Source organism: Bolinopsis microptera, chromosome 11 (genome assembly GCF_026151205.1).
Source record: "Bolinopsis microptera isolate Bmic1 chromosome 11, MBARI_Bmic_1.0, whole genome shotgun sequence".
NCBI classification, from domain to species: Eukaryota; Metazoa; Ctenophora; class Tentaculata; order Lobata; family Bolinopsidae; genus Bolinopsis; species Bolinopsis microptera.
The window spans coordinates 11,334,594-11,361,523 of NC_087082.1; the positions used below are offsets into that span (position 1 = coordinate 11,334,594).

The 26,930-nt window shown below is 38.8% G+C and overlaps 3 protein-coding genes across 3 annotated transcripts in view; 2 read left to right on the top strand and 1 right to left on the bottom strand.

Annotated features, from left to right (window-relative positions):
- LOC134823321 (peptidyl-prolyl cis-trans isomerase NIMA-interacting 4-like) overlaps nt 1-764 on the top strand; it is a 70,916-nt gene extending 70,152 nt beyond the window's left edge. The window contains exon 3 of the mRNA XM_063834744.1: nt 305-764. Coding sequence (XP_063690814.1) covers nt 305-594 — 290 coding nt within the window. The 3' untranslated portion in view covers nt 595-764. The remainder of the gene's footprint in view (nt 1-304) is intronic.
- LOC134822799 (protein ABHD13-like) overlaps nt 1-26,930 on the bottom strand; it is a 948,842-nt gene that overhangs the window by 547,858 nt on the left and 374,054 nt on the right. The gene's annotated exons all lie outside the window — the stretch shown is intronic.
- The window catches only part of LOC134823632 (kinesin-like protein KIF20B), a 31,647-nt gene continuing 5,595 nt past the window's right edge, over nt 879-26,930 (top strand). The window contains exons 1-22 of the mRNA XM_063835166.1: nt 879-958; nt 1,097-1,319; nt 1,515-1,655; nt 1,974-2,104; nt 5,859-5,937; nt 6,125-6,277; nt 6,495-6,640; nt 6,798-6,901; nt 7,077-7,401; nt 7,587-7,678; nt 7,899-7,967; nt 8,100-8,239; nt 8,397-8,607; nt 8,798-8,927; nt 9,114-9,231; nt 9,361-9,482; nt 10,210-10,327; nt 10,450-10,571; nt 11,387-11,509; nt 11,713-11,883; nt 12,174-12,423; nt 13,145-13,255. Of these exons, the coding sequence (XP_063691236.1) occupies nt 902-958; nt 1,097-1,319; nt 1,515-1,655; nt 1,974-2,104; nt 5,859-5,937; nt 6,125-6,277; nt 6,495-6,640; nt 6,798-6,901; nt 7,077-7,401; nt 7,587-7,678; nt 7,899-7,967; nt 8,100-8,239; nt 8,397-8,607; nt 8,798-8,927; nt 9,114-9,231; nt 9,361-9,482; nt 10,210-10,327; nt 10,450-10,571; nt 11,387-11,509; nt 11,713-11,883; nt 12,174-12,423; nt 13,145-13,255 (3,136 nt within the window). The 5' untranslated portion in view covers nt 879-901. The remainder of the gene's footprint in view (nt 959-1,096; nt 1,320-1,514; nt 1,656-1,973; nt 2,105-5,858; nt 5,938-6,124; nt 6,278-6,494; nt 6,641-6,797; nt 6,902-7,076; nt 7,402-7,586; nt 7,679-7,898; nt 7,968-8,099; nt 8,240-8,396; nt 8,608-8,797; nt 8,928-9,113; nt 9,232-9,360; nt 9,483-10,209; nt 10,328-10,449; nt 10,572-11,386; nt 11,510-11,712; nt 11,884-12,173; nt 12,424-13,144; nt 13,256-26,930) is intronic.

The following is a 26,930-nucleotide window of genomic DNA, read 5'->3' on the forward strand; positions in this document are numbered from 1 at the left end:
GTTTGTTAAAAATGATTATCCAATAAATTTAATCTCATGACATTTGAACGTAAACTGATACTATATATCATTAGAATTTAACAGGGACATGTGCAAGGGGAATTGGGAATACAAAAAAATCTGTAGTGCATTTTAAGGCTTGTTTATCCTGTGCGGCTGTGACAACAGAGTGTATTGTTAACTATATCCAGCTATATTTCAATTATAACTATAAAACTAAATCATAATTACATAATTACATAATTACATAATTATATAATTACATAATTACATAATTACCCTCATTACACATGATCCACTGCAGGTCTAAATTCGGTGAAAGTTCGCCATATTCTGTGCGAGAAACACGCCAAATCCATGGAAGCGCTAGCCGAGCTGGAGAAGGGTCTCAAGTTTAACGAAGTAGCTACAAAGTACAGCGAGGATAAGGCTGGGAGTGGAGGTAATCTGGGGTGGATGGTGCGGGGCAGCATGGTCGGGCCCTTCCAGGACGCCGCGTTCGCACTTCCTAAAAGTACTATTGCTAAACCGGATTATGTTCAAGTTAAGACGAAACATGGTTATCACATAATCATGGTGGAGGATAAGAAGTGAAGTTTTTTGTTGTAAAGTTTTGGTTTTAGATAAATTATTTGTTTTTACTCTTTAGGTAGGATAAAATTCTGTTTCTTAATTGAAAGGACACAATTATATAACATTTTTTTTGGGGATTGCTGGGATTCTCTGTTTGTTTCTGAATATAGTTCCCATTTAATATTTATAAATTCGAGAAGTTATTTGACTACCTTAAGGCTCTGTAGTCCACATACCGATTTGCCCAACTTATTAAAAATTACTTTTAATTTTTCTAGTGACTTTATTTCATGCAAGTGGCTGTGATATCTAACATTATTTTAGTGTAATGTCAGGAAATGAGACGACACTTCAGGATAACTCTACCTCTGGATCGCTTTTAAAGGTTATTCCTTGTGATGAATCGGCATTTTCTGGAAACCGTACGTTTTCGACATAATATCAAGAACCCATATTTTAGTGTTTTTACTGGTTGAAAGCTATCATTTCATTGATATTTTGTACACTAAATAACAATTACCAGGTGTACCTGCGACTGAGGGACACTAAAGAGCACAACGACGTGTACTATGTGGACACTGAAGATCCTGTCTCCCTGGTAGCAACGGCTCCAGAGAACTCTGAAACTCACAAGAACTCTCACCGGAACCATACTCTCTCCGTTCAGAAGTTTAAGTTCTCCAAGATATTTGTACCCAGTACAACCCAACCTGAACTGTTTGAGAGCACTGCTCTCCCTCTGCTAGGTGGGTGGAATGTTCTGGAAATATGTTTGATTTGTGATTAGCTAAGTGTTGTCAGATGGAATTGGCTTCTGTGTTCACTGTGTTTAAAAATAGCTGTGTTTAAAAGTTGCATTCTCTTTTCGTATTGGTTGCAGCAGGTTACAAGTTTAAGACCTGGCAGTAAACCAATTTGTGAACTACATTAATCCCACACAGACGAGTGCCTGAATCTAGAGAACAACGCTCTACTCTTTACCTACGGAGTGACCGCTAGTGGCAAAACACACACAGTTCAAGGTCCTCGACATGATGCCGGCCTGCTGCCCAGATCTCTGGATCTGATATTCAACTCGCTCGGTATGTTGATGTCGCGACTCGCGCTTGCGGCTTGTTGAATCGTGCGATTCTTGCACAGAATTAGCTTGAAAGTTGTGACGAAATTTGCTCTCAAGATAACGAGAGGGCGCACAAAATACAAAATAGGGACCCTGGACATACTAAAATGGGAACGCGCATTGACGCCAATGTATGTAAAGTTTGAGCTTTGGTAATTCACACACGCTTTTTGAAACGAAAAACGCGCGTAAAGTTTCGGTGGGAAAACAGGATCCAACTTAGGAATTCTAATTTTATCTCCAAACAAGCACACACCAACTTATACTTTTGTATTTCCAGGTTCGCACATCAAGCCAAGGTCGATGTTCTGTCCACATTTGCACAGTGAAGTTTGTAAGATGACTGAGAAACTGCAACATCAGAACGAACAGAGGAAACAACGGATACTCTACCCTCCCAACACATCCCAGGTTTACTGAAAATAATACTAAATAATACAAATCATATCATACCACTATACCAGGTGGACCGTATGTTCGGAATATAATCTCTATGATTTCCAATAATAATGATTCTCCAGAGTATGGACTGATATATAGGGGGGGGGGGGTCCAAGGGGAACTTTGGGGAACTTTGGGAAAGTCCCCCAAGATTTCTGAAGTTCCCCAAAAAAAAGTTCCCCAAAACTCCCCAAAGTTCCCCAAAATTCCCCAAAATTATTCAAAATTATTCAAAATTATTCAAAATTATTCAAAATTTCTCTAATATACATTAATACCCATTAATGTTAACATGTATGTTATTATAAGGTATAATCTTAACTTACTTGTTGATACTTGCAGCATGATAATTTTTTTGGCATGATAATTTTTTTGGGGAACTTTGGGGAACTTTGGGGAATTTTGGGGAACTTTCTGAAGTTCCCCAAAAAAAAGTTCCCCAAAATTCCCCAAAATTATTTGTTTCATTGATAATTTTTTGGGGAACTTTGGGAAAGTCCCCCAGGTTTCCTGAAGTTCCCCAAAAAAAAGTTCCCCAAAACTCCCCAAAGTTCCCCTTGGACCCCCCCCTATATAGAATACTAGAAACCCGCCGCTAGTCGAAAGCTTTGTTCGAGGAAATTTTAAACATCAGTTATGTTTTAATTTCTCTTCATCACATAGCCCCAAAACGAAACTTTTTACCGCATCAAAAAATTTTAATCACAACCAAAGTTATAAATATATATAGGTATATAGCGTCATGAGGGTAAATGTGAGCTAGTTGTGAAATTCTGACGTAGCATACAGCATAACACCGCGCGTTGAAATCCGCTGTAGTCGAAAATTTTATTAAAGGACACTATAAGGGAGCGAATTTATCGTTCGAATTTATCGGTCATCGCTAGTCAATGGTCAAACAATCCAACAAATATGCTTTAGTTCCCGAACCCTGCTTCACTGAAAATATATGAATTACACATTTGAATCATTTCGGTAAATGTCAGGTCCCTCATCGTCTCATTTGATAGATATGTTCAAATTGAAGTTTTTACGTATGAAAGAATTGTGATAAATAAAAAAGGAAATTTGTGCTGAATGAAATTGGTAAAATGACATAATCTATCAAATGACTCAACACTTGGGACGTTGAGTGTAGATTTAACCTGAGTTACAAATGTGAATAAATGGATATAGGTTGGAAAAACGTTAGAATTATAAAATAAATAAAATAAAAATATTATATAAAAATTGATTGTTATAAAAATAAATAGACAACTGCAACACCTTTATTGTTGCGAGAAGGAGCGTTGTATCTCCCTCGATGCTCGTTTGTAGGAGCTCGGTTTGCTCGTATAATAACCTGGGAATTAAACGGAATTAAACAAATTTTAATTAAGTTGGAATTCGAGTTGATTTTAAGCATAGGTTATAAGATGTGGTAAAATATGAAAATTAGAAGGTATAAAGTTAATGTGTAATTTATATTAATCTTCACCTTGAGATTGGATATATCAGAGGTCCTGATCGTTGTTACAGCTGATTTAAATTCACGGACGTACGGATTATGGCTATTCATCATAGCAGTGTTATGCCTAATAACGTCAGCATTAAGACCTTCAAAAATTGATGTTCGACGTTCGAACTGTTCATCCTCGCTCAGAAAGTAAATTTGTAGATGGGCAGCTGGTTGACCAGAGCTAGGGAAGAGCGGGCCTATCCTGTGGTATATTTGGCCAAGTACTTTGAAACCAGGGGTCCATTGCCGCCGACCATTTCTGTCTGTTATGAATTGTTGATTTGCAGCAAAAGAGGTAAAGTTGAGCAAATTGTTGTACTGTTGTATGTTTTTAAGATAAGGAGCGCTGAGAGGACTTTCTCCATTCAAAAGAGGAATCATTTCGATGGGAAGGAATGGTGTCGGTAATTGTACTTTACCATTATTGCAGCACATACCAGGTCTCTCGCCAGGAAATCTTAGTGCTTTGCAGTGAGTGCACTCGATGGAGAGACTGCCGACGTTTGTTACGCAAACAAATGCTGTAGAACTATAATGTAGAGCGGCGAGATATTTTAACATGCCTCTGTATCTACCTGAGCGTTATGGGGGATGATTTGTGATTGTGCTCTGCCAGTATTGCATCACTAAATTTAATAAAATGCATGTAGATAAGAATTTGTATGACTAAATTGTCGATTATGAAGTTCAATAATAATACATCAAATCAACACGTACCTGAGCGGTAGTACATGTGGTTGCGTGAGTGGTTTGTATTGGTTTGAACTTGAGGTGTATCGGGAATACTGTCAGAATCGTTGTCACTATTGTTATTGTCATCACCGTCAGAGTCACCAGAATCACCAGAGTCACCAGAATCGGAGTCATCAGAATCAGAGTTACCAGAATCGGAGTCATTAGAATCAGAGCTGTCACTGTCGTCTCCACCACCGCTGGTGGAACGCATATTTTGGGGGTTAATCGAATACCTGGTAGAATTTGATGGATGTTCGTCTAGATTAGCAGAGATTAATGGTACGTTAAGGCACCGCGAAAGTTGAGTGAGATTCAGGGAATCTTGATCTGTAAGGATCGAGTCATCGGTACTGAAAGTGAAATTAAAAGTTAATGTTAAAGTGGATAGATACAGATACAACAAATTTTAGATGATATTTATAAAGCAAGAATGGTAATGTAACGACGTTTAAAGTTAAATATATGTAGGTTCTTACGATGAGTCACGGTGTCTGAACTTTTTCATATCTTTAACTCTCACAGCAAATCGATTGTGCAGAGATCTCCGTTTAGCAGGTCTAGATCCAAGAAAGGGCATTGAAAAACAACAACAGATGAGTAAAATATGTTAATCGTTGGAAGATATTTCAATCGAGAATGACAGTCAATTGAATTATTGCCAGGCATTTAAAATGGCACGTGATGTTTAACTGCGCAAAGTTATTTGCGTAATTAGGAAACAACAATATTTTTGTTGATTGTGTGTGCGCGGCGTAATGTCAGCATTGTGTGTAGCTCTAGCGAAGAAACCCGCTAGTCGAAAGCTTTGTTCGAGGAAATTTTAAAAATCAGTTATGTTTTAATTTCTTTTCATCATATAGCTCTGTTATACTGTAGACATAATGGAATTTATCTAACAATGGCGACAGCGTTGTTAGTATTCGGATTCCCAAAACGATACTTTTTACCGCATCAAAAAATACCAATCACAAACAAAGTTATAAGAAGTCATAGCGTGAGCGTAAATGTGAGCTAGTTTTGAAATTATGACGTAGCATACAGCATAACAACGCGCGTTGTTAATCTGTGGTTGCTCGCGCACGTGCATTTTAACGTTGCTACGCAACAGCGCAGTAAACCTTTGCTTAAATAACGCCATTATTCTAACGATTATTTAACCTCACTTCCGACGTTAATTATAAAAAATCTAAAGCCTAAATCAAAATTCTAAGAATGCTATAGCCTATTCCTATCCTTTTTCTACAACCCTGCTAAAAATGGCGAGGTTTCAACTCCATTTGCGAGCTGGGTTTGGCATCACCAGAGGGTCATTTTGAGGTCGATTTTCGGTGTTTTTTCTTCTATGTCCCCGTTGCCGGGGAAATTTCGTCAAGTTTAAAATATAATATAGATATTGTAATTTCAAACAAATAAACTTCATCTTCGTGGTTTGTCAGGAATTAGAGAAATTAAAATCAGCGAGTAATTCAACTAATGATCGTGTTTCGTCAGGATTTGGAAATAACTGGGCTGACTGATCCTAACTCAACTCGGTGTACTATTGGGAGTATGACAAGCGAATGTACTGCCTGTAAGTCTCCGCTGGATAATATCTTCATTGGAGATGGGGAGGAGACGCAAGTTTGCCTTGCCGCGTGATAATGATTCTGGAACATACGTCATCATCATCGTTATCATTGCGTCGTCTCCTCTACTCCACAGTAATTTTAACGCATGGAAATTAAGTAAACTGGCATAACTAATCGCTAATCTCCCAGCTTCTTCAGACGAAAATACAAGTTATCAGATAACAGATAACGTGTTGGTCCACCTGTCCAACCCAGAGAACATTCAGTACAGTGTGTGGGTTAGCTACTTGGAACTTTATAACGAGAATGTATACGATCTTCTTCAGCCTCCTCCCGAACAAGGTTTATTATATTTTAAATATTTCACCACTACACGTTTTCGACATGTCTAACATGATGGTCAAGTGATTTAGCACATAATTCAATCCATAAGTTACATCAAGCCTCCTTACATTGTAAACACTATACACCGAGGCCGACCTACATTTTAAAAGTAAATCTGTTAATTGTAATCTTCAAAAGTCACGTGATTCAGCCATCATCAAATGTGATTAAACAGGTGAAATGAAGCCTCGTGACCGACAAGCGCTAAGACTGGGGGAGGACCACAAGATGTCGGTGTATGTAAAGGGAGCCACACAGCTGGAGGTCTGCTCGTTTGCTGAGGCTAACAGAGCCTTGATGTACGGCCAGAGGAATAGAAAGGTATGCAGATCAGGCGAGGACAGTTTGTTTAATTGTTCATTTGTTTTGTCGGATTTGTCATAAAAATAAATGTCACCCTTTATATGTCACGACTATGATATTAGACATTGATTGATCGATAAATTGATGTTTGATGTAGAACAGACTGTTATTTCAGAAAGCTGCTACGAGCATGAACCAAAGCTCCAGCAGGTCACATGCCATCTTTAAAATAACAGTCATCGCTACAAACACCATCTCCCAACAAAGCAAATGCAGCCAGTAAGTTGATCTAGTCAGTTATTTGATCTAGTAGAGTGAAATTATTCTAAAAGATTACAGTATGGAGTATTGTCAATTATTACTATGAGAAATCCCAGAGTTGTATAGCTATATCATTTTTATGTAATGTTTAATTTGTGCTTAGTTTCAAATCCTAAACTTTTACATCATCCAGGATAACATTTGTGGATTTGGCGGGAAGTGAACGGTACGGTAAGACGAACACAGCAGGGGTGCGGCTAAAAGAGGCCGGTAACATCAACACCTCCCTTCTTACTCTAGGCAAATGCATCTCCTCCCTCAAACACAACTCAAAACTCCGACCCCGACAAGCGACCCAGGCCCAGATTGTTCCATTCAGAGAGAGCAAACTCACGAGGCTGTTCAAGAACTTTCTGTCGGGGGAGGGTTTAATAACTATGATTGTTTGTGTGAACCCGCACAAAGACTTCTTCGACGAAAGTATCCATGCTCTTAAGTTTTCTGCTCTGGCCACGGAGGTATATTGTTTTTATTACAGCAAAATTGGCAGTTAAAATGGATTTCCTGTAATGTTATGATACCGACGGCCGAATCTTGTTCCACTTTCAAGTCTAAGCATGTTTTAAAGATTTAGCCTTCCATTGTCGACTTTCTGTAATCTGTTTTTTTTTTGCACAGATTGTAATTTAATCGTAACGTTTAGGCTCTGCTACTGCCCCGACCTCCGAGTAGGATAGAACAGGCTACAACTTCTGACGAGAACAAGATGTCTGAACTAGACTTGCAGCAGATGAAGTGATTATATATTTCACTATATTTCATTATATTTCACTACTTCTATTATTTATCGATCGTGAATATCGAATGATTCACGATCGATAAATAATAGAAGTAGTGAAATATAATGAAATCTCCTACGAATGCCATCTTATACGGAACATTGTATATGACTTTGAGTCATGAAATGATGATACTCAGTGGTCTGATTATATCCTTATAAATATCTTATCTCCAGGTACGAGATAAGAACAGAAGTGCTGGGAGAAGTGCAACAGAGAATAAAGAGGATGAGAAAGAATCACGAGTAAGTGAAAATACTCAGCACTTTTCAAATTTCATAGTTTTAATATTACATGATGAGCCCACAGCCGGACGAAGTATTACTGGGACTTACAAAAATATCGAAAATCTGAGTTTTTACAGCATGCTATCTCAGGGAGGATTTGGCAGCTCAAAAGGAGCGAGAAGATAGATACCACGAGGGAGTGGAGGCTGGTCTTCAACAATACTACAAAGGTGTTATTGATGAACTCAAGAAAAAAGTTAGAGATGCCCGTGCACAGAACGGTTACACCGGTATGTTATGACTACACTGGTCGCGGTATATAACTAAATTTGAAAATTCTGGTTTTTTTTTCGCGTTGCACGTGATTGAGTTCTTATTCCCAAAAGACAACTCCATGATATTTAGTATTTAAATCGCGTGTTGTTAATATTTAATCCTTTTTTACAGGGAGTAAAGAAAGTCAGGAGAAGATAACGAAAAAAGAGGAAACTATAACAGTTCTAAAGAAGCAATGTCAGGAATTAGACGAAGAATTGCAACAGACCAGATCAGAGCACAAACTCTTCAAAGCAGAGATAGACCAGCAGCTGTTCCAGACAAAACTTGAACTTAAGACAACTCAGCAGTTGTACCATGACGGGAATCAGGAAAAGGAGAGGTCAGTACATTTGAGGGGGAAAATTAACAATGAGAATTGATAATGTAATTTTGTTAAAAAGCGACTGTGTTAAAGAGAAAATCTGTGGGCACGATGTAATCATTTGAATTTCACTTGTAAAGCACGTATCTGAAATAAGCTTGAAAACCATTGAAATTTGAATCATCACCTGCTTTTCCATCCTATATAGGTTTGCGAACTCGATATCAGAGAAAGAGAACGAGATAAAGAGGATGTTCCAAGACTTGGAGGAGGCGACAAAGCTGTCCACATTCTGGGAAAAGGAATGTAACGACCTGAAGGCTGCTAACGCACAGCAGGTAACCGCCGGTTACTAACCGGTCGAGATAGTCACACTTTTATTTTCGTTTATCAAATAATTTCTCGCTATCAGTATCACAAGATTTTACTTCATTATTTAAGGGTATCACAGTTGACTGGTCACAAATTTTGTCGTTCGTCTGTGATTGGTCCGTCTGTTGCAATTTATATTATGCTGATTTCAGATTGAAAGGCTACAATGCCAACTGAAAGAAGGTGCAACAAAGCAGCACAGATTGGAAACGGAGATCACCGAGAAGACAGATGTTATCCAGAAGATCACTAAAGAATCTCTCCAAAAAGGTAACTTGAAAGTTGAAGCACTTGTTGACTAACTTAACATTGATCTTAATTATCCCAGTGAATTATTTGTATCTGTGAACGGAAAAATTAAGCCTAATTCGGGGTAACTAGATAAATCCGTACGTACAGATGGCGGAAAACAAGAGCTTGAGGAGCTTAGGAAACAAGTTGAAGTGGAGAGACAGATTATTACCCAGACAAACTCAGAGAAATCTCAGCTACAGTCTGATCTCAGAACTACTCAGACTAAGGTAACAGCTGGGTGACAGCCGGGTAACAGCTGGGTAATAGCCGGGCAACAGCTGGACAACAGCTGGGTAATAGCCGGGTAACACTTAACAGCCGGGAAACAGTTGGGTAACAGCCGGGTAACAGCTGGGTAACAGCCGGGTAACACTTAACAGCCGGGAAACACTTAACAGCCGGGTAACAGCTGGGTAACAGCCGGGTAACACTTAACAGCCGGGAAACAGTTGGGTAACAGCTGGGTAACCTCTGGGTAACAGCCGGGTAATACTTAACATCCGGGAAACAGTTGGGTAACAGCTGGGTAACAGCCGGGTAACACTTAACAGCCGGGAAACACTTAACAGCCGGGTAACAGCTGGGTAACAGCCGGGTAACACTTAACAGCCGGGCAACAGCCGGGTAACAGCCGGGTAACAGCTGGGTAACAGCCGGGTAACACTTAACAGCCGGGAAACAGTTGGGTAACAGCCGGGTAACAGCTGGGTAACAGCCGGGTAACACTTAACAGCCGGGAAACAGTTGGGTAACAGCCGGGTAACAACTGTGAGCTGGGTTACTAACCGGTCGAGATAGTCACACTTTTATTTTCGTTTATCAAATAATTTCCGGCTATCACAAGATTTTACTTCATTATTTAAGGGTATCACAGTTGACTGCCGACTGGTCACAAATTTTGTCGTTCGTCTGTGATTGGTTCGTCTGTTGCAATTTACATTATGCTGATTTCAGATTGAAAGGCTACAATGCCAACTGAAAGAAGGTGCAACAAAGCAGCACAGATTGGAAACGGAGATCACCGAAAAGACAGACGTTATCCAGAAGATCACTAAAGAATCTCTCCAAAAAGGTAACTTGAAGCACTTGTTGACTAACTTAACATTGATCTTAATTATCCCAGTGAATTATTTGTATCTATGAACGGAAAAATTAAGCCTAATTCGGGGTAACTAGATAAATCCGTTCGTACAGATGGCGGGAAACAAGAGCTGGAGGAGCTGAGGAAACAAGTTGAAGCGGAGAGACAGATTATTACCCAGACAAACTCAGAGAAATCTCAGCTACAGTCTGATCTCAGAACTACTCAGACTAAGGTAACAGCTGGGTGACAGCCGGGTAACAGCTGGGTAATAAACTGGAACACTAGAAATTACCATGATCACCATAATTCAGTCGTTACGTTTCAAAGATCATAATATGAGGGACCACATGCAAAACTGGTATATCTGTTTTTGATAGTTTTGAGATAAACGTATTTTACTGATTTAAAAGATTCTATTTCATGTGTAAAAAAACTTCTAAAAAATGGTATATCTGTCTATATACCATTTTTAAAACTAAAATTGTTCCAAACTGGTATATCTCACGATATACCATTTTTTCTATACTATAAACAAGAAAATAATTTAACTGAGAATGGTATATCTGAAGATATACCATTTGGGTTGGCTAAAGTCTATAAAATATGTATAGATATACCGGTTTTATAGAAGATAAGTTTCTTGAAGGTGGTATATCTGCAGATATACCTTTTCGTTTTCATGATTGTTAAAAGCTAAAATGGTATATTGTAACGTATACCAGTTTTGGAAAAATAAAATTTCACTTTTTTTCAAAAATTTCTTCAAAATTGTTCAAAAAAAGTTCCAAAGATGCACCTTTTCACCCTGAAAACTATGTGCTACCTGCGCAAAATTGGTATATGTTCAGATATACCAGTTTTGCATGTGGTCCCTCATATTGTGATCTAACAGTAACTTCCTCGTGTTCTCAAATCTTTAAAACTGCTTAAAAATCGTCAGAGCGATGCCCACATAAAACCCAGATTTACCGCATAGTTTGAGTAAACAGCCGCGGTAAATCGTTTTACTATAATCGACACGTGATCTAAAAGTAGTATGACGCCCAGTTAGAGGAAATGAGAGGAGTGACCCAGCAAGATAAGAAGGATATCACGCTACTGAAGGATAACTGTACCGAGTACACCGCTCTTATCTCTAATCTCAAGTCTCAACTGGAGACTCTTCAACAGGTATTTGTTTCCCATTATATAATGGGATGTCTGAAGAGTTAAGCTTCGTGTTTGAATTTAAACATCAGCAATCAGAATAGACCACAATTAGTAATTAGTATTAACGTTGTTATCGATTTAAATGTTGGATGATAATCAATTGATTATAATTTATGATTAAATAACTAATGTCTAAACGGCGTTCTTTTAATTCTTAATTTCAGCCTTCGCAGATTTTATCGTCTCAAGAGAGCAAGGAGAACAAGGAGAATCAGGAGCCAGACTCCCTGAGGAGCCGTCTTACAGCCGCGCAGGAGCAGGTTCAGGAGAAGAACAAGCTAATTTCTGAACTAGAGGAGGAACTTGGAGACATCGTCAGGAACAAGTCACTCCAGGTCCGGTCTTACTACTAAAGTTTTATCAAACATACAACTTATATTTCAATGTGTACGAGTGCAAGCTGCACGACACATTTTTTCTCCTATACTCGAGTCCTGGCTGACACTAATTCTATATAACTACTTTTTAAAAGTCGCTAAAAATAAATTAATTATTGACTTTCAGAAAATTTGTATCTGAAAGTCTTTACTCCTTGTATCAATACTAAGAAGCTATCATTCCCTGATTCAGAACAACACCAAAAATCGTGGACAGAAGAAGTTTTTAATGTTACCCCTTCTTACAGTTTGATACCCTGATCTGCAACAAAGAAAAGGAATGCGAGGAACTGCAAGCTACACTGACCAGAAAAGACGATATAATCTCAAATACGAACAACAAATTACAAGACCTAGAAAGTTTGGTGAATAGCCAAAAACAGAAAATTCTGGAACTTCAGGATTTGGCGTCAGTTCAAAAGGAACATTTGTGGTCCGTCGAGCTGGGAGCTAAAGATGATGTGGAGAGGTTGCAGTTAGAGATCGAACTACTCCAAGGTACCAAGTTTACCCATCAATAGATTATTAGCCTTGGTTGCTGGTGGGGAGGGAGCCATATTTTCTGTGACACGTGATACCCATAACCTATTGGGGTCCCAACAGCGACCAATTGGATTAACGAACCAATGTCACGTGTCTGAAAAAACATGGCTCACTTCCCCACCAGTATCCATGTCTACTGTTCAATTAAATAGTTGATTATTTGGTAGTACGAGTGGAATGTGGATACCGCTGCCGGTAGAGCGCAGGTTTGATGGCGAAATTAGTTATCACTTACTTTATATTAAAACTAGAAAACCCGTGGTCACAGGGAGGACGCTAATATTATTCTTTGTTAGTAAGTTTAAATCGCGTCAAAAAATATCCTACACAACCGAAGATACAGCCAAATAAAATGTTGCTCGTACTAAACACAGCGTAATATCAACAAAACCGATTAAAATGACGTTAAAACAATCATTGCACGTGCACGTGCGTGTAACAATCCTCGTTACTATGGTTACTACGCAACTACCTATTTTTCATCTAATTTGCACGTGGGCGGTCGTACAGACAGCAGAAATAATTCTCTGAATTATAGTAGAGATACTTACTTTGTGTAAAAGATTATCCTAAGTTTTTGTTTTTTAATTTTCATAGCGACAGCAATTATCACATTTAGACAAATAACAAGTAAAAAATTGTGATTTACGCAAAATCAATCACAATTAACTGTCAGGTGGTAAATCTGAAAACTCCACTTTAACGATGGGGAACACAGCAGAATTGGAGAGACAAGTTAACAAGCTGAGGGTGGGGTGTGAGCTCAACAAACAGGAGGCAGATAGAGGTAATGAACCAATTAATTAATAGTAGCAGCAACTTTAAGTCGAAAATTGGTCAAAATGTGTTGCAAATTTGACGAAAACTACTTGTATTTGTCAAACTGTCAAAGCATTAAACAAAAATTAAACAAATCAACGGTTAAAATAATAATTCGCAGTAAAAAATAACTTTTAATTAGTCCTGTTCCTTGTCCTTAATCAACCCTGCTTGCTTAATTCTATAATTTCCTACTTAAAAAGTTCATCTCAAACCTAAGTTATTTCGAGAGCTTTTTCTCTAAAAAGGAAGTTTCTTACTTTAAAAATTGAATATTTTTTTTATATATTTTTCATAGATCTGTTCAATCTATTCATTATAGGGGGGGGGGGGGGGGGGGGGGGTCCAAGGGGAACTTTGGGAAAGTCCCCCAAGATTTCTGAAGTTCCCCAAAAAAAAGTTCCCCAAAACTCCCCTAAGTTCCCCAAAATTCCCCAAAATTATTCAAAATTATTCAAAATTATTCAAAATTATTCAAAATTATTCAAAATTTCTCTAATATACATTAATACCCATTAATGTTAACATGTATGTTATTATAAGGTATAATCTTAACTTACTTGTTGATACTTGCAGCATGATAATTTTTTTGGCATGATAATTTTTTTGGGGAACTTTGGGGAATTTTGGGGAACTTTCTGAGGTTCCCCAAAAAAAAGTTCCCCAAAATTCCCCAAAATTATTTGTTTCATTGATAATTTTTTGGGGAACTTTGGGAAAGTCCCCCAGGTTTCCTGAAGTTCCCCAAAAAAAAGTTCCCCAAAACTCCCTAAAGTTCCCCTGGAACCCCCCCCCCCCCCCCCCCCCCATTATACTAAATCAGCCATGTAATTAAATATCTCAGAAACTCATTGAAAAATCTTAATAGAATTGCAAAATAGAAACAATGAACAGGAAAACAATAGAACGTCCGGAAATAGCTTTGTGGTCTAAAGAAAACCGTTTATTTCTGAGTTCCCGGGGAAATCTCTCGAAGTGGGATATTGATAGTTGGTTGGGACTGTAGGAACTGTATCCGCTTCCGCTGAACACAGGCAACAGGTATGAAGAAAAGAAGCAGAGCTGGCACTATTACAACTATCACGGAGTAAAAGACAGTCGATGGTATGGTCACCATTCCAGAAGCTTCTTTGCAGTCAACAGACTCTGTTTTGACGCACTCCGGAACCACCATATCATTGGAACACTTGGTGGTTGTATAGTGGGAATACCCTCCCGCAACCTTTACTCCGTATCCTAGATCACAGAGCACTGGTATTGTTTCCCCTGGTAAATGCAGAGGTTGGGAGCTGTCCAGCAGCAGAGTTGCGTGTGTCACATTGAGCCGCTCGCAGAAGCCCTCCTGCTCCACCATGACAAACCCAATCAAAAGATCCAGATCGTTCCTGGGATTACTCCGTGAAGTGACTGTAACGAAGGCGTAGGTATCCTGTCTCATTATGTTCCATTTTCCCATGCCAGACAACACATCAATAGGTGACATTATCATCTTCTGGTTCTCTTCCTCTTCATGCGAGCAGTCCTTCAGCACCGCCAGAGAATACATCTCATGCTCATGTGACATCACCCTCACAGTCACACACTTTCTTGAATCCATGTCCGTTATCCTGACGATGTAGCCCTTGGTGATCTTCTCCAGTTTGTTGATGCGCCACAGAGTGGATGTAGTGTTATTAGCCCTGCAGTCCTTTGTCCAGGTCAGCTTTTCGTCTCCCCAACTCCAGGGCACCGAACTTACCTTCAAACACATCCCTGTTTTCACTTGCCGGATGTAGATCCCGTCTTTTCTCGCCATTTCAAATTTCCGTTGAACCTCCACCAGCTGCAGACATGTCCTCTCCCCTGAGTAGATGGATACGTTTTTGTCATAGCGAGCATTTTTGAAGCCCAGATGGCGTTCATCGTACAAACTACAGAGTGAGGAGGTCTCGAGTGCAAAGGAGATGGCAGTGCAGTTCTCCAAGTAATAACAATACTTCCAACATGTCAGACCTGGCGAGATTGCAAACTCTAGGTACGGCGCGGAGATTATCACCTTCTGCTGGTACAGGCAGTCCTTTGTGGTACTGTCCTCCAAATGGAGGGTGGAGTGCAAGTAGCAGGCCAGTATCAGGCTCCATTTTGTGAAGGAATTCGAGAGTGGCATTCCCTTCAAAGTTTTGCAACCAGAAAATTAGCTTGTGAGGTGTGATGATCTTTCTTTAGATATAGCTGCGGAAAGATTTTGTAGTCAGTCAAACATTAACAAAAGGAAAAGAGGAGCCTCGTACGTTGAAATATTTGTGTTATTCTTTTCTCTTGCCGTATATTCAATTCCTTTGTTTAGTTGGTTTGAAATTTTCGAATTCGCGACGACGCTCCTAGATTTTGAGAAACAAAACATTGTGACATTGCAGTTGTTCATCGATAGTTCATAGTTAGACCTCAACCCTCTAAGTTATATCAATAAACAAAACAGCAATGAGTGATATAGACAGATGGATATCAATTTTCCATTTTTGTCCAATTGCCGAATCCTTTTTCATGAATCATGATATTCAGGAATTTTCTTAAAACTTGTTGATTGTAATTAATTGACTGGAGAAATGTTGAGCTCTTATGTTAAATGTTTATTTGAAGTATTTTGAACTGACACATTCGTCATTTTATTTGAATTCAATCACCGAACACATCAAATCATCATAGATGGTACTTGATTGTTAATGTTAAACTGTTAAGGGTTATTAGAGAAACTCTGTTTTAACTTAGATCGATTCAAGTCGACAAATGAATACTGAATTTCTATGATATGGAAAATAAAAGTTGAATATTAATTAAAGAAATATATGTTTTTAGCCTATCATTCAGAATCGTGACGAGTCTATGGCACTAAAAACTGGTAAAGTATGCTGCTGTTTAAAAAATGGAATTAGTTAATATACTCTAATAACTTAGTATCAGCTACATACCAAAAAAATATGATATCAGTAATATGACTCAATAAGCTTTGAAGCCTACAAACCAAACTGGGGAAACTGTTTCTTGAAAATTTCAACAATAACTGGAATCAAGTGAGGCGCAACATCAAATGTCCCAGCCATTTTTGCACCTGCTAGTCCTGCTACACCTCCAACTGCGAGCGCTGCCAAAATAGCACAAAGTAAGTTATATTTCCACTTAGCTTCACTGCTTCAGCGCCTTCCTTCTCAGATCTTTCTCTTTGCTCACGATACATAACAATGTAGCAATGTCCTGCAGAGCTCTCTCTTTTTGCGGGCGTAGACGGTCGACTAACTCAAAGTCTCTATTCCTTCTTGCATTTTCTACCTTCGCTTGAAGACAAGCAGCGCCTTCCTTTGCGTTTCTTTCACTTTCTCTTAATTTCGCTGCTTCCTCCTCAGTCCTTTTTATAATCTTTTCCTGACGTTCTTTGTCTTCTGTTAAGTTTGTCACGTGATCTTGAAGTTGTTTGATTTCTTTTTCCGCTTTATATATTGCTTCCTTTAGACCATCGTATTTATCGATGACCTTCATGATACCATCAACAGAGGTGTTAAATCTGTTAGTGTCGATCAGAATGTTGTATAGGGTTTTGATATTTTTCTCAAATCTGGTCCTTTGATCATCTTCGGTAGTTTCAAATTTTGCATTAATTATTAGAAAAGGTAGATTGAGATTAGTTTCCAGTTCAAAGATCTTTTTAAGTTGATCGTAGAGTATGTTTTCTCCTGTACCTTTTCCCCCTCGACAGAATAGAAAAAAATCTTGACATGCAACCTGCAATCCGAAGGTGATTGCAGCCCTTACGCATACAGAAGACTACAAGCTCTTCATGCTTCTGTAATTAAATGATACATAACAATAACCAGTATCATCATGAATCGATATACTTACTGAGCTGAGTTTGATGTCACTGGAAAAAGGATTGACCGTAAAATTGTATATAGATAAATGCCCTTTGTAACATTTATTCCTCTGAATTGAAAAACGACGTAGTATGTTGAAAGTATGAATCGTGATGTGAAGATCAGAGCTCGACCGGGATTTGGCGTTTTTGTCCCGGCCCAGTGGCGTAACGTTGCCTGTTGGTGCCCATGCCAAAAAAGCACCCCCCTGTTGGCGCCCCCTCCCCTTTTAGTGCCCCTCCCTAAAATATAACAAATTAGATGATTTTAGAGGATATGCCCGTAAAATCTCTAAAAAAATTGTGTTTCTAGAGCAAAACGCGCAGTTTTGCTAGTACCATAGTTAAGTTTTAGAAATTGTCCCACATTCAAACGATGATTTGGCGCCCCCCTAAGATTGCGCCACCCCCCCCCCCCCCCCCCCCCCCCCCCCCCCCCCCCCCCCCCGCACAGCGGGGTCGATGGGGCCCTTCGTTATGCCACTGTATTAGCCAGGATTTTTAAAACAGAATTTTGATCTTTTTAATCCAATTTAGCTTCAAATTCATATTATTACTTTGACTTAGACAAATGAAACGAACGTTAAGAATCGAACTAATCGAAATGAAAATCGAAGGATTGATTAGATTTTAGGCTCATCTTCATCCGAAGATTTAAAAAAATAAAATTTTCCATTTCAACATAGAAATATCGTGAAAATCCTGGTCCCGGTCCCGGCCGCGATTTCAGTTTCAAGATTAGGTACACCTCTGTAAAAAGATACAGGTTAGGAAGCAGGTGTGTAGGGCGGGAGGGGGGATTAATGAAGTAATAATTTAGTAAGGGGAAAAGTGGCATTCCGTTGGATTTAAATGTTCACAAGGATTTAGCAACGGAATATGGTAGTTAAAACCCCTACGAACATAATTAGACTTGTCACCAATTTTGTATCTCGACAGAAACACCACTTTTTACCACTTTTTACCACCTTTGTACCACCTTTCTGGTTTGCCGAATATCTTTAGTTGTGAACGTCGTAGAAGGCTGGAAATTAACCTAGAATGTTTATCTTATCAAGGAGTAAAACTTTTATAAGAAAAATTTTTACATTGGACAATCAGCTAATTGGATAATTACCAATTAGTTAATTACCAAAAAAAGTGAAAAATTTTTATTGGCTCAAAATGATTAAAATCGTTTGAAACACGGAGAAATGTAGTTTTTAGAAAAACTTCAAAACTTTTTCACTTACAAATTTTTTTCGAGACTTGGAAAAATTTCGAAAATTTGAAAAAAAAATTTTCCGCCAAAAGTGATCGAATTGCATGAAACGTGGATAAAAATGCTTTGCAGAAAAACTTCGAACCTTTTTAGATTGGGGAATACTAAAATCATCAATATTTGAAGTTGGAGTTCAGTAAATCTCGGCATATTTTAGTAATTAGGAATAGCTTAGCGGAAAGGGCTGAACCTGAAAAACGTTAACCACACAATATTAGAGTTTCATAACTAATTACAATACAGCTTTATCAAATTCCACATAAAGAAACAGCACAAAAGGACCGTTTAAGATCGAACCGATTTTACCTGCTGTATACTATCATTTTATTGATTTCAATGATCAAAACCTCTCTGTACCGTCAATCTTGCCAATCTACACCGGGTATCTGAATGTACCGGACCTCTTCTTTGCCTCTATAATAATTAGACCCAGTTGTGCAAGAAATGCGATTTCTCACAGGGGCTTCTTTTAACTGTGCACCTTTTGTCACTCTCGCAAGAGGCCTGGTATAATTATAGGGGGGTATAGGAAGTGTAAATATACCTTCCATCATCCACTGTGGCTTTTTTGTGTTGTGAATGCACATGCCGCTTCGTTTGCTATGCAAGATACCTCGAATAACCCCCATATGTCATTGCCAGGGTCGGGATAGAGCTGGAGATAGCATTGAGAGGTTGCTAGAAATAGCTAGACTTAGAATAAACTGGTGGTAGCTGGGTGGTGCTAGCATGGAGGTAGCAGAACGTAGCTACACGGGGTTTCATTGGAGTTGGTTATTTTAATGGCCAAAGAGTGCCGGAACTAAAGTTACTTAAGATTGCAGTTTAGGGGCAGTGCAAACCACGGTGGAGTCAGGGACACAGAGCTACAGTGTAACAGTGCAGGAGTACTGCAAAAGAACAGTGCAAGTGATACAGTCTGCAACAGTAAAACGCCGAAGAAGGAGATAAGATTTCTGGCTGCAGAGGAGGAGAGGAGCAGGAACCTGATTGTGTTTGGGTTGAAAGAAGAGGAGGAAGAAGAGTTTCCTGCTCTGGTAACCGCATTTTTGGAAGAGGTGGGGTGAGAACTTAATTCCAAGCGACACGGTGGGCTGGAACCAATCAGGTACAGCTATCCGACCTATCAAGATCACCGTCCTGAGCTTTGTACCGCGACAATTGACCCCCTAACAATTGACCCCCCGACAATTGACCCCCTATGTAATTACACTGGCGTCAAATGTCGCAAAATCTAGGGCTTAGTACGACAATTGACCCCCCATGTAATTACACTGGAGTCAATTGATCGGGTTAGGGTCAGGGTCCTGGGTCAGGGTTAGGGTTAGGGTTAGGGTTAGGGTTAGGGTTAGGGTTAGGGTTAGGGTTAGGGTTAGGGTCCTGGGTCAGGGTCAGGGTCAGGGTCAGGGTCAGGGTCAGGGTCAGGGTCAGGGTCAGGGTCAGGATTAATTGTATTAAATTATATTTCCGGGGGTCAATTGTCGGAGGTCAATTGTCGGGGGTCAATTGTCGGGGGGTCAATTGTCGCCTACCCCTAAGCTTAACCCCTAAGCTTAACAGCCTTTCATCATAATCTGATAGCTAGACTTTATTCTAAGTCTAGTTATTTCTAGCAACCTCTCAATGCTATCTCCAGCTCTATCCCGACCCTGGCAATGTCATATGGGGGTTATTCGAGGTATCTTGCATAGCAAACGAAGCGGCATGTGCATTCACAACACAAAAAAGCCACAGTGGATGATGGAAGGTATATTTACACTTCCTATACCCCCCTATAATTATACCAGGCCTCTTGCGAGAGTGACAAAAGGTGCACAGTTAAAAGAAGCCCCTGTGAGAAATCGCATTTCTTGCACAACTGGGTCTAATTATTATAGAGGCAAAGAAGAGGTCCGGTACATTCAGATACCCGGTGTAGATTGGCAAGATTGACGGTACAGAGAGGTTTTGATCATTGAAATCAATAAAATGATAGTATACAGCAGGTAAAATCGGTTCGATCTTAAACGGTCCTTTTGTTTTTAGTATTCCCCAATCTAAAAATGTTCGAAGTTTTTCTGCAAAGCATTTTTATCCACGTTTCATGCAATTCGATCACTTTTGGCGGAAATTTTTTTTTTCAAATTTTCGAAATTTTTCAAAGTCTCGAAAAAAATTTGTAAGTGAAAAAGTTTTGAAGTTTTTCTAAAAACTACATTTCTCCGTGTTTCAAACGATTTTAATCATTTTTAGCCAATAAAAAATTTTCACTTTTTTTGGTAATTAACTAATTAGTAATTATCCAATTAGCTGATTGTCCAATGTACAAATTTTTCGTACAAAAGTTTTACTCCTTGATAAGATAAACATTCTAGGTTAATTTCCAGCCTTCTACGACGTTCACAACTAAAGATATTTGGCAAACTAGAAAGGTGGTACAAAGGTGGTAAAAAGTGGTAAAAAGTGGTGTTTCTGTCGAGATACAAAATTGGTGACAAGTCTAATTATGTTCGTAGGGGTTCTAACTACCATATTCCGTTGCTAAATCCTTGTGAACATTTAAATCCAACGGAACCCTTAAATCGACCACTTTTCCCCTTACTAATTACTAACTCAGCCATATTTTTCTTATATATTTTTTATAATACTCTGGCAAGATCTGTTGAATCTATTCATTATACTAACTCAGCCATGTAATTAAATATCTCAAAAACTCATTGAAAAATCTAAATAGAATTGCAAAAAGAAACAATCAACAGGAAAACAAAAGAACGTCCGGAAATAGCTTTGTGGTCTAAAGAAAACCGTTTATTTCTGAGTTCCCGGGGAAATCTCTCGAAGTGGGATATTGATAGTTGGTTGGGACTGTAGGAACTGTATCCGCTTCCGCTGAACACAGGCAACAGGTATGAAAAAAAGAAGCAGAGCTGGCACTATTACAACTATCACGGAGTAAAAGACAGTCGATGGTATGGTCACCATTCCAGAAGCTTCTTTGCAGTCAACAGACTCTGTTTTGACGCACTCCGGAACCACCATATCATTGGAACACTTGGTGGTTGTATAGTGGGAATACCCTCCCGCAACCTTGACTCTGTATCCCAGATCACACAGCACTGGTATTGTTTCCCCTGGTAAATGCAGAGGTTGGGAGCTGTCCAGCAGCAGAGTTGCGTGTGTCACATTGAGCCGCTCGCAGAAGCCCTCCTGCTCCACCATGACAAACCCGATCAAAAGATCCAGATCGTTCCTGGGATTACTCCGTGGAGTGACTGTAACGAATGCGTAGGTATCCTGCCTCATTATGTTCCATTTTCCCATGCCAGACAACACATCAATAGGTGACATTATCATCTTCTGGTTCTCTTCCTCTTCATGCGAGCAGTCCTTCAGCACCACCAGAGAATACATCTCATGCTCATGTGACATCACCCTCACAGTCACACACTTCCTTGAATCCATGTCCGTTATCCTGACGATGTAGCCCTTGGCGATCTTCTCCAGTTTGTTGATGCGCCACAGATTGGATGTAGTGTTATTAGCCCTGCAGTCCTTTGACCAGGTCAGCTTTTCGTCTCCCCAACTCCAGGGCACCGAACTTACCTTCAAACACATCCCTGTTTTCACTTGCCGGATGTAGATCCCGTCTTTTCTCGCCATTTTAAATTGCTGTTGAACCTCCACCAGCTGCAGACATGTCCTCTTCCCCGAGTAGATGGATACGTTTTTGTCATAGCGAGCATTTTCGAAGCCCAGATGGCGTTCATCGTACAAACTACAGAGTGAGGAGGTCTCGAGTGCAAAGGAGATGGCAGTGCAGTTCTCCAAGTAATAACAATACTTCCAACATGTCAGACCTGGCGAGATTGCAAACTCCAGGTAGGGCGCGGATATTATCACTTTCTGCTGGTACAGGCAGTCCTTTGTAGTACTGTCCTCCATCTGGAGGGTGGAGTGCAAGTAGCAGGCCAGTATCAGGCTCCATTTTGTGAAGGAATTCGAGAGTGGCATTCCCTTCAAAGTTTTGCAACCAGAAAATTAGCTTGTGAGGTGTGATGATCTTTATTTAGATATAGCTGCTGAAATATAGTCAGTCAAACATTAACAAAAGGAACCTTATACGACGTACGTTGAAATATTTGTGTTATTCTTTTCTCTTGCCGAACCTTCAATTCCTTTGTTTAGTTGGTTTGAAATTTTCGAATTCGCGAGAATTTTGAGAAACAAAACTTTGTGATCTTTATATAATGCGAATTTGAGGGATACATTGCAGTTGTTCATCGATAGTTCATAGTTGGACCTCAACCCTCTAAGTTATATCATACACAAAACAACAATGAGCGAATAGCGATATAGACAGATGGAAAACAATTTTCCATTTCAGTCCAATGGCCGAATCCTTTTTCATGAATCATAATATTCAGGAATTTTCTTAAAACTTGTTGATTGTAATTAATTGACTGGAGAAATGTTGAGCTCTTATGTTAAATCTTTGTTTGACACAATGACACAATTTTCATTTGAATTCAATCACCGAACACATCACATCATCATAGATGGTACTTGATTGTTAATGTTAAACTGTTAAGGGTTATTAGAGAAACTCAGTTTTAACTTAGATCGATTCAAGTCGACAAATGAATACTGAATTTCTATGATATGGAAAATGAAAGTTGAATAAATTAATTAAAGCGAAATATTTTTTTAGCCTATCATTCGGAATGGTGACGAGTCTATATCACTGAAAACTGGTAAAGTATGCTGCTGTTTAAAAAATAGAATTAGTTAATATACTCTAATAACTTAGTATCAGCTACATACGAAAAAAATGATTTCAGTAATTTGACCCAATAAGATTTGAAGCCTACAAACCAAACTGGGGCCCGAAAAACAGTTTCCCCATGGGGAAACTGTTTTTGAAAATTTCAACAATAACTGGAATCAAGTAAGGCGCAACTTGTGTTACTAAATTTTCAACATCAAATGTCCCAGCCATTGTTGCACCTGCTAATCCTGCTACACCTACTGCAAGCACTGCCAAAATAGCACAAAGTAAGTTATATTTCCACTTAGCATCAGCGCCTTCCTTCTCAGATCTTTCTCTTTGCTCACGATACATAACAATGTCCTGCAGAGACCTCTCCTTTTGCGGGCGTAGACGGTCGACTAACTCAAAGTCTCTATTCCTTCTTGCATCTTCTACCTTCGCTTGAAGACAAGCAGCGTCTTCCTTTGCGGTTCTTTCACTTTCTCTTTATCACGCTGCTTCCTCCTCAGTCCTTTTTATAATCTTTTCCTGACGTTCTTTGTCTTCTGTTAAGTTTGTCACCTGATCTTGAAGTTGTTTGATTTCTTTTTCCGCTTTATATATTGCTTCCTTTAGACCATCGTATTTATCGATGACCTTCATGATACCATCAACAGAGGTTTCAAATCTGTTAGTGTCGATCAGCATGTTGTATAGGGTGGTGATATTTTTCTCAAATCTGGTCCTTTGTTCATCTTCGGTAGTTTCGAATTTCGTACATCAATTATTAGAAAAGGTAAATTGAGATTAGTGTCCAGTTCAAAAATCTTTTTAAGTTGATCACTTAGATCACCCGTCAGCTTATCATCATCTATAGTATTTTCCTTCCTCCACTTAATTTCTTTATCCGACTGTCGAAGACTTGAGATAATGAAAACAACATTTCCCCAGAATCGGTCTTTCCCAAACATGTTTACGCATAGGTTAATTGTGTGCTCTAAGGATTTTGCTATCCGTGAAGGAGATTTAAGGACCACTGCGAAAACGTTGATGAAATCACAGCACTCCTTCAGTTTCACTATAAATTGTGCTATTTCAGTGTTGCTCTTTTCTGTGCTATCGAACCCCACTGTATCAATGAATGATGCTTTCTTTTCGGGTAAACCCAAATAACTTGCGTTTGAAAGAATAGTTCCTGTGTTTCCGATGTTAATATTAGTACTTTTGGGGAAAATTTTTGTTTTGTCTCCGATTGGTTTTGAAAGTGCATTACAGAGGGCAGTTTTGCCTGCACCTTTCTTCCCCAGAAACAAAAGCTTTTTCCTTCCGTTGTTTCTGAGGTCATAAACTAGTTTTTACTCTTCTTCCTACTGGAGCTGAGGGGTTGTATTGTTTAAAATGTTTCTCATCGCAGTTTTTGTTACTGCAGTTGATTGGGGACTGGAATTACAATCATCTTACTATATATAAAGCGAGACGATATATATATATATATATATATTTATAAATTATTTATCCGCACCATTTTACTGACACCACGGCATCAACTTTAACACGGGTTTCCGCAAAAACCGTACAAGATATAAAACTGAAACTTTTTTAACTGATTCAAATGCTTTAATGGCCTTCAAATCAGCATGAAAAAATCGAAAATTGGCCAAGGAATAAGAATTTTAGTACCCAAAATTTGGACCCCCAAGTGGTGTCAAAAACGCGAATTAAATAGGTAATAATTATTTTCACTGGGAGACTTTAGGGTAGGAAACTGATCCGGCCACAAAAGAGTCTTGACACCAGTCTTAAAGGTTTGACGGGTTCCTGCTAGGAATCCTGCTTACAATAATGCATCAAAACGACAGCAAGAACTTAAAAATGAAGCTTAATATTTTCAAACGGAACGAAGTTGTTTCTTCTTTCTTTTCGTGGCCTGAATTGAATTCATAATAACAACATAGTAACATTTGGAATATACTGCACTGTACAGTGTACATTGTACATTGTACAGTGTACATTGCACAGTGTACATTACACATTACACAGTGTACAGTGTACAGTGTAAAGTGTACAGTGTACAGTGTACAGTGTACAGTGTAAAGTGTACAGTGTACAGTGTACAGTGTACAGTGTACAGTTACCATACAAACTACTCAAAACGGACTTTAACAGTTTAATTGCTGGAGCAAATAAAACTACAGAAGAGTCTACAGTTTACACAATGTGATAAGTGTCACCAGTGACCGCTTTAAATATTGCATAATGTATGTTAGAATGTGTAGTAAATGTTAGAATGTGTAGTAAATGTTAGAATGTGTAGTAAATGTTAGAATGTGTAGTAAATGTTAGAATGTGTAGTAAATGTTAGAATGTGTAGTAAATGTTAGAGCACACGCAATTTGGGAGGGAGGATCGTTGGGCGCCCGCTAAACGACGTTTAACTCCGCCTATGCCAGTCGTGACTCCATTTGCAACGCCAAAATGGAGGTAAGCCCGGGACCACAGTGCTCGTACACTACTGAAGACAAAAGAATCGAGATTACTGTGTCTCTTTGAGTTCCTACACTAGTCAAAGACTCTCTACTAGATGATGGACAGCTCACTACAAGGGGTTGGACGATTGATGATAACTCTTTGCTTGGTTTGATTAATCTAATTAGAACTTAAGAATTTATTTAAATATTATTTATAATGACTACTGACTTGTTAGTATGTTATTACACTCAGGACATTGCACATCACATTCAACTAATAGGAACTTGTTTTTATTATGCTTATTATAATCAGCAGCCAAAATTGTGTTCTTTCGCTATGATGCAGAAAAATGTTCCCGTCGACAAAATATCGGGAAAAACTGTTATTTTTGTTCTTCAATGGTAGTTAGACCTCAAATGTATTTGTTATGAGCGCCTTATTAGGTTGATGATCAAATGAAAAATTATTTACGCTATTTATTTTTCAATCGCTAAATTATTTTCCACTACTTATTTAGTATATTTACCATTACTCGATGTTCAAAAAAATCTACACCTAATTTTAATTACATAAATATATTGCTAGTATCAAATAGAGTCAAAACTTTAACAAGTCAGTCAACTGGCAATCTTAACCACTACACTGATACTTGCATGTATAATGTATAGTGTATACATTTTTTGATATGTTTTTTTTTTTTTAATAATGAAAAAGAAGAAGTGGCAGGCAGAACCCGCAGTGAATGAGTCATTAATGGGTCGCGTTTGGTAATGAACTCTCGATCACACTGTATCTTAAATGTCTCGTTATCTGAATCGCATTCCCTCAAGTGGAATGAATCACTCTTGTAATGACAATAACACGCCGTAGGCTGCGTTTACAATTCACATCCTTTTTGTAACAATATAACAGTATTAGGCGCTTCGGGGTCGGATTACATCCGTAAGGCTACCGGCATAATTCATTATAAGATTATACAATACACATGCAGTTCATATAAAGTTGATAACATGAATCAAACCGGGCATCACATTCAACTCTAAGATGGCAAGTACGTACGGTACGTACCTTTAAAAATAGCTGTACGGTACGTACTTTTAAACTTGGGCTGAAAGGTACTTAATGCTTGCAATTGCAAAAAGATGCACAAAAACCACGTTCACACGACAACTTTCATTGAAGCTGAATTCGCTCATCGCTGCATTTCAATTTATACCATTAGATTTAGAGCAGTTGTACAAGAATGTTCCAGAAGCAAGAAGGGTTGGACCATGTGACATTGGATTTGGCGCTTTGAATTATGT